The sequence below is a fragment of the Mirounga angustirostris genome, unplaced genomic scaffold, assembly GCF_029215605.1.
Source record: "Mirounga angustirostris isolate CCGP_5_RB_7025 unplaced genomic scaffold, mMirAng1.0.hap1 SCAF_4, whole genome shotgun sequence".
Lineage (NCBI taxonomy): Eukaryota > Metazoa > Chordata > Mammalia > Carnivora > Phocidae > Mirounga > Mirounga angustirostris.
The window spans coordinates 41,027,503-41,035,555 of NW_026991712.1; the positions used below are offsets into that span (position 1 = coordinate 41,027,503).

The 8,053-nt window shown below is 37.3% G+C and overlaps 1 protein-coding gene across 3 annotated transcripts in view; it reads left to right on the top strand.

Annotated features, from left to right (window-relative positions):
- The window catches only part of TP53INP1 (tumor protein p53 inducible nuclear protein 1), a 99,296-nt gene extending 92,012 nt beyond the window's left edge, over positions 1-7,284 (top strand). For 2 of the 3 annotated variants that reach the window (XM_064588112.1, XM_045896214.3), the window contains one exon: positions 2,396-7,284. In XM_064588112.1, the coding sequence (XP_064444182.1) occupies positions 2,396-2,645 (250 nt within the window). In that variant the 3' untranslated portion in view covers positions 2,646-7,284. Of the gene's footprint in view, positions 1-1,217; positions 1,256-2,395 lie in introns of all 3 variants that reach the window. The other variant, XM_045896215.3, reaches the window with a different exon arrangement.
- The last annotated feature ends 769 nt before the right edge of the window (positions 7,285-8,053 follow it).

Below are 8,053 nucleotides of genomic sequence, written 5' to 3' on the forward strand. Positions count from 1 at the left end.
CACTTGATTCCGATCCCCCCTCTGTGGAATTCCACTCAAGAATTTAGCATGATTAATAGTCACTTTAAACATACTGATATTTGTATATTTACTTCTTAGTGTTTAAAGTGTGTGTGTATATGGACAGCAGCTTTGTAAATAACATTATTATTCCAGAAGCAGTACATGTGCACTGCAGAAAATTAGAAAAGGCAAAGAGTAAAAATTTGAAAAGACATTCGCACGACCAAGAGATGAACACTGTTAACCCCCTCGGGCACATCCTTCTAGGTCGTTTTTTTCTCTCTGTGCCCACTGCGTGCACGTGCATGAGTGAGCACACACACGCACGCGCACACACACGAACACGCAAACACATTCTTAACCCAAATGGGATCAAGCTGTATATACTGTTTTATAACCTGCTTCTTTAGGCAATGATGTGTACTTTTTTCTTCTCAGTAAAATTTCACTTCATCTACTACCCACACCATACTCCGCTTTCTGCACTAGAGTCCAGAATATTTCACCTCATTTGTCCAAACCAGCATCTAGTCCAAGACCATGCTCTGCATCTGGTTATGTGTTTGCAGTTTTGATGCAGTCAGAATGATCATTTTTTTTCTATCTGGTTTGTTTTTATATCTTGTTCTCTGTTTTGGTATAACATATAGGAAAGTTAAACAAATATGTACTTTTCCATATAGATAGGATCAAAAGAACACACTTCACTTTCTATGAATTCCTTGTGAACATAGGAAAGTACTGCAAATTATCACAGTTTTATAATAACTAAAAAATTTTTAGCATCTTTATTTCTGGATTTCAAATTCTTAAAAAAAAAAAAAACCACTAAACCAAGATAGATCAGGTGTTACCAAAATTAGGATAGCTATTTAGTAAATATCTGTATTTTCTGAGTAGGAAATAAATGATGTCTTTAAAAGTTAGATAGCTTCCATCCTGTCTATCCTTGGGGATATTACCATAAAGCATGTAAGAGGAGGGTGTTTCATAATTTCAGATGGGCTTCAGAGAGTGTTTTATTATATTTTGGCCTTTGTAAGTATTGTTTATGAGGTTTATGTGCTATCATAATCTTAAATAATACATGTGCCTTTAATGACCCATAGTAAACCAGTTTTAATTACAGAAAATGCACCATGTCCTAACAGTAAAATTAAATAGCATTTTAAATCTTACTAGTGATTTAATAGTTCACCATTTAACATTTGTAGGGCCAGGAAAAGCTGCTTATAAGACTCACGGGCACAGAGTAAGTATATTCCCTTTGAGACTGTGTAATATGTGTTATCAGTCTGATCAGGAAGACTAAGGACTCAAAATGCCCACCTTTTAAAAACTGCTACTGTCTTTATATTAACTTCTCTCTATCAGCTTCTTAATGTGACCCCTTTTAATTCTATTTTTTAAAAAATCTTAAAAAAAGTGTTTTCCTCTAGTGATTACAGATACAATCTATAACTGCCCTTGTTGTATAAAATAACCCTCTTAAAACTCCTCATGTCATGTGTTTATATAGCTTATATCTATCCTATTAGATAGCTTTTAATGTAGAAAACATAGAATAATGATGTGGTTTGTAGCCATATTTTAAGATGTGTTCTCCACAGGTCTTTGTGACATTACTATGCAAAGGCCATCCCAAAATGTGCCCTGTTGTGAAATCAATTAAAAACTTAGAGTTGTCTTTTATAATAAACAGGTAGCTTTTTATCCAGAAAAATGCTAAATGAATAGAATTTTCTTATGCATATTTCTTTTAAATATAGATTTAAAGCTGGTTTCCTGGAACATTTACTTATAGACAGAAAATGTGTGTGAAGGTGCAGTTAGCGTAATGCATCAGTATCAACCGTGCTTCCTAACCACAGTCTTTGGAGTAAAACCTGTATTAGAATCTTGGTTGCGTGAGGTAGTAATTGTGACCTTCACATCACTGAGCCTTAGCTTTCTGAGCAGTAAAATTTGGCAATTAGAATATTGTCCTTTTAAGATTATGGTGAGAATTAAATACATTAGATTTGCAAAACAGTTGGCAAATACAGGTATTCAATAAAGTTAGTCCCCCTCACAGAAAAGCTTATCTAAATGCCCTTTGCTGCATAATTGAAATTCACTCAAAATGTTAAAGCACTTTTTAGAAAAATGCAGTCTACCTAATTAACCATCTGTGGATTATATGTCATATCTCTATGAAAAATGGGCTGCTCCTTTCTATCATTATCAGTCAGTGTGGTCACGAAATACAAACTTGTCTGTCAGCCATGAGACACTAAGCTCTCATTCAGCCATAAACAAGTTAGTGTGGCAAATTGAATCACTAAGTACCTTTTTCAAGTTCATTAATAACACACTCTGTTACTTAATACATCCCCGTGTTTTTCCGTTTCAGGGTGGAGTCTCAGGATGAAATGGGGCAGCACATCCATTGCTACGTTGCAGCTCTTGCAGCTCATACAGCTTTTCTGGAACAACCGAAGAGCTTTCGCCCTTCCCAGTGGATAAAAGAACATAGTGAAAGACAGTCTTTGAACAGAAGTAGCCTTCGTCGCCAAAATCTTACCAGGGATTGCCACTCTAGGCAAGTCAAGCACAATGGCTGGGCTGTCCATCAGCCCTGCCCCCGTCAGTACAATTACTAAGAATTTCAAGATTGGTTGGATTCTCTTGGTTTGTGCATATGTGTGTGGACGTGTGTGGACGGACAGTGAAGATGCTGTTTCTTTACAGCCAATTGATGACCAATCACATAGTTTTATCGATGTGTTTAGACACTATCTTGAAAACCAGATTTACATGCTGTGTATCACATAATGCCTTGCTTTTAACATTTACGTTTTTGTAAATTTTTTTCAGAGTATTTTTGGAAACATATCAATACAGTTACAGTGTTTGGTGTTTGGGGATGTCTTTAAATCTATTAAGGTGTATAGCATTCTAAAGACATTTCTTCCCAAGTATGAGAATAGGCATCTTTCAATTTCATTTTATTTTGTATTACTTAATCAATATTTTGAGTAAGCAAAAATTTATTCTCAGGGTCGGCCATACACTTTATTGACCAGTACTTGATAATCTTTTCTGTATATAACGAATACATTTTTACACACTAACATGAGCATTAACAGGTGATAGTTGCCATGGATACAATGGAATTATGGCTGAACTTTCTCTTGAAAGAAAACTTGATATATTTCTGTGTGTATAGGTTTGGTTTTTTGTTTGTTTGGTTTTTGTTTGTTTGGTTTTTTTTTTTTCCAGATTAGCCATGCAGTTCATTTTGGAATTCAGGTACATATTAAGTGTTAGCGAACAGTGCATTCAGTAATGCCGACGTGAGTGTGTGACGTGGTACAGAGACATTGCAAGTATCGTGGGACAAAAGCACTCGTTTCCCACGCAGAGGGATTCAATTAGATCTGTGAAATTGTATTTGGAAAAATGTATGTCTACAACTAACCCGTTAGTCCACTGTTTAACGTGTTTGGAGTCTTTCCTGTCAGCTGTCAACTCAGAAGTACTCGTCCGGGCACTTTAGTGACTTCTTATTGGTGACTGTCCAAGGCAAAAGAGGTAGGCTTCGTATGGCTGATACGGTGTTCCGTCCTCTGCCGTGGGGCCTGTCCTGCCGGTGGCAGGCAAGGCTGAGGAGGGACTCCTGGTGATGTCTTTTCCCAGCATCTAAATGAAGAGTGACAGGTTGGCTCCCTTGAGTTTCCTTTTTTTGTTTTTTTTTTTAGCTGGGGCTTCAGGCAGAATCTTTAACCACTTTGGCCTCTGTTTCCTCCACCAGCGGGGGAGTAGTAATATTTACCTCCCTCACAGTTGTCGTGAGGACTGTGTACTGATGGGAAGGGGGCTGTCCAGAGCCGAACCTGGTGTGAAATTCCAAGGGCCTCACTACTGAATCTGATGATGGGGATGGGGCCTGCGGCAGCTTTTCTGCCACAACTGTTCTTCAGAGTGTTGGTGCTAATGAGGCCAGGGTTCAAGGCTCAAGTCACACAGAGGCCAGTTAACACAGAGAAAAATCTATTTCGTACCTCCAGCTGGTCACTTTATTTTTTAGCAGTTGTGATGGGTTTTGCTGAGCCATCCACATTCACCGGGTCCTTCTCTAACTAAATTAAACATACACAATCCAAAGCACATTCTACTGACAGAACAGTAGTATCCCCTTTGTAATCAAATAGCTTATTTTTCCATCTCCTCTGCAACCCTAATTAAATAAATACATGTCTATATAAGGTTTTCAAGGGAAAAAGCCTATAGTTATGTGAAGTATTATATTTTTCAGTAACCCTGTAACAGCTCGGTGCAGGGAACTATGGGAGATTTTTTTTTTTTTTTTTTTTTTTTTTAATGAAGAGCTGTGCTCTTTTCTGCCTAGACGGGGATGTTTGGAGTCAGAGGAGGTCAAATAGCATCGTGAGATGGTGGTAGTAGGTTGTTCTTCCACTGGCCGTGATGAAGTGCCAGGAATGTCTCTTTAGAACAAAAGTCTACATCCCCCTTCTTTCCTCATTCCCTTTACTACCCCTTTATTTATTTGTTTTCTAATTAGGGGCCAAGTCTGTAAAGTTTTGTCAAACTGAGCTAGAAGTTATTTTGTTACTATTTGTGTTTACGAGAGTTGAGAGGTTAAGGTAGAGTTTTCATGAAGGTGTGTATGTTTTACACCATATCTGTTATGGGCCATATGTTGGTAACTTGAAAATAGACCAGCTAAATGTTTTCTGGATGTAAGCCTCTCAATACATGGGGGTCTCTTTTTTCATATATTACATGCAAGTTGTTAGTACCTCACAAACTACCGAAGTTCAGCCATGAGAATTTGTTTGGCAGCATGAACAGATTCGTATAGAAAATAGCAATGGTCTTTTTTTTTACTCTTATTTTTTCAAATTTCCTGATACCTGAAATACATTTACATCTCTCTCCGTTATTGACTTTTTGTTTGCCTTATATCTAGACCAGTTTTTTATGGTTTATACCTGGAAAGCAAACACTTTCAGTCTTGGGGATGTTTTCTTAGGCTAACCATGCCATCTGTCTATCAGACTGTGGTTTCTGTATCAATATCTAAGGTTTCTGCCTGAAATTGGCACATGTTAGAACTGAAGAAAGTGGTTACACAATTCATTCTTGATCATTAGATGTTTGTTAGGCATCTACTGTGTGCAAGACACAAGACCAATAACAGAATGATGTTGACCTGTTAAGTATTCTTTGAAACATGGCCAAAATGCAATTTATTATAAGTTTATTATTTCTGCTGTTGTAAATATTAGTGGTTTACATTGGGCTTTCGTGCATATTTCTTAAAGCTTCAAGAAGGCAGTGAGAAATCAGACCCCTCTGAATTTAGTGCTCTGACAGCTTCCAGACTGATATATAGAATGTTACTTGGAAAAAGTCTGGAATATGTGGTGCACACAAGCAGTGCTTCAGGAATGAGCTTAGTTTTTAAAAATGCACCATGTTCCTCAAAGTTTGTGTTTTTGTTAATAAAACATTTTATAATGTGTTTTCTATGTTTATTACTTTTTCTTTCTCAACTAATTATGTATTGCACTGTAAGTTGAACATGAACCATCCATTATTTATCTTCTGTGGCAATGCATTTATATGGTTGGGTGGGTGGGGAATTTTTTGCAGAAGGTGCACAGTGATTGGATTTTTGACTTTCTACTCCAGCGAGCTTTCTCTACATTAATTTCCTGTACAATTTCCCAGTTCCCAGGCGGGCTGTTCCTGCTGACATACCTTCTCTGTTGTGTCAGTACTTTGATTCTAGTGAGAAGACAGTTGACTTAAAACTTGAATGGGCCGTTCAGCATCGCCTGTTGATTTTACTTCTCCAATCTGTGTAGTACACTGGTTTGTCATCTTTACATCTTCATTGAATCTGCGTGTCTTTGCTATTTCTGTTCCTCCTCAAGGAAAGATACTGTCTTTCTATACTCTTAGTAGAAAGGAGCAAAAAATATCTTATCGTCATTTTCTTTGAATTGGAAACAAAAGAAAGCAGAAAAAGAAAAAAGAAAGAAAAGAAAATGAAGGATTCCAACTGGAAGATAGGCATTTAAGTTTAAATAGATTAGTGGAGCAAGTTTAAGAGTTTCCAGGTATTTTTGTTTTTAGAATCGGTAAAAAGACCGCTCCTTGTATGGAGATACTAGCATGTGTTTGTAATGTTACCTTAAAATTATCTTTTATTTTATAAGGCCCATTCATACTGGTTAAATTCTCTTAAAAGTTGGGCTACCCTCTCAGATGGCTTCACTGCCATCAGCCATGTTGATGCATTATAACTGGCATCCTTATCTACTTATTTTAATGCTTACAATTTTATATGAAATGCTCTATTTAGAAAACCTACCTAATACAGTGGTGTCAGCCTTGCCATGTACCAATTTCACTTGAAATACGACACCAATTACAGTGGTTTAGGGCGGAGAAAGAGGTACTAGAAAGCATACAGAGAAGGACATGGTTTCCTATTTGCAACAGTATCCTTTATGTGGGAGGGGACGTTACTGTTCAAAGGAAGGCAGCTTAAGTGGATGTTTTGTGTATCATTTAGAATTTTCCTTACAACATATTTTTTAATTGTATAATTATTAAATGCCCCATTTAGCTCTGTATTTGCCTGAAGTTTTAATATTTGTTTTCTAGGTGGACTTCTAAAAACCAAATCAGGACTTGGGGAGTTCGATGTGTGTGTATCCAAGCTTGATGTGTATGAGTGGTTTTGCTTGCTTTTTGGTTGTTTTCCTCCAGAGGTTTGGAACTTTAATCAATAACTGTGTGTGTTATTTTTTTTAAGTGGCTTGGGTTTGTTTCTCAAGTATAATTGTGAACACATTGGCTTTTCCAGGGCAGGGCATCAGTTACGGAGCCTGGAGAGGATGGTGGATTGTACTATGTGCCTTCTTGATGTATTTCTGGACACACATTTTTTTCAACTTGAAAACTCAAAAGGGACATTTGGTTAGATTATATACTGTACATCATCTATGCATAAATGGCAGCTTGTTTTCTTGAGCCACTGTCTAAATTGTTTTTCTGTTTTTATAGAAATTTTTATACTGATTGGTTTATAGAGGGTCAGTTTTATACACAGACTAAACAATATAGCACTTTGCCAAAAATAAGTGTAGCATTGCTTAAACATTGTGTATTAATACCAAGTCTTTGTATCTGGGTTCAGTGGTGCATTTTGCACTACTTGAGTTGTGGTTTTTAATCTGTCAATAAATAAAATATTCTTCAACTTCACATTCGTCAGATTCTCTTATTTTATCTTTATGGCCACAGTCTTAAAACTAGATACAACTTAAATTATTTGCTGGTTAGTAGTTTTACTTGCCCAAAAGGTGTGTTTAATATGCACTTTAAATATTGTTTTTGGGGCACCTGGGTGGCTCAGTCATTAGGCGTCTGCCTTTGGCTCAGGTCATGGTCCCAGGGTTCTGGGATCGAGCCCCACATCAGGCTCCCTGCTCAGTGGGAAGCCTGCTTCTCCCTCTCCCACTCCCCCCACTTGTGTTCCCTCTCTCGCTGTGTCTCTGTCAAATAAATAAATAAAATCTTTTAAAAAGAATATTTTTAAAATTTGTATAAAATTTGGGGCGCCTGGGTGGCTCAGTCGTTAAGCGTCTGCCTTCGGCTCAGGTCATGATCCCAGGGTCCTGGGATCAAGCCCCGCATCGGGCTCCCTGCTCTGTAGGAAGCCTGCTTCTCCCTCTCCCACTCCCCTTGCTTGTGTTCCCTCTCTCGCTGTGTCTGTCAAATAAATAAATAAAATCTTTAAAAAAATAAAATAAAATTTGTATAAAATTAGTATGTTTAAATTTTTCACCTGAAATGAATAATCATTTAAGTGAACATGAATTTGAGGATGACTCCCAGCGAGTACCTTTTCCCTCCAACCTATATGTGTTAAACAAATACAGAATTTAATACACCAGTTCTTAGCCTCTTTAAAAAAAAAAAAAAAATATTAGAGCGAGCATGAGCAGGGGGCAGGGAGAGAAGGAGAGGGAGA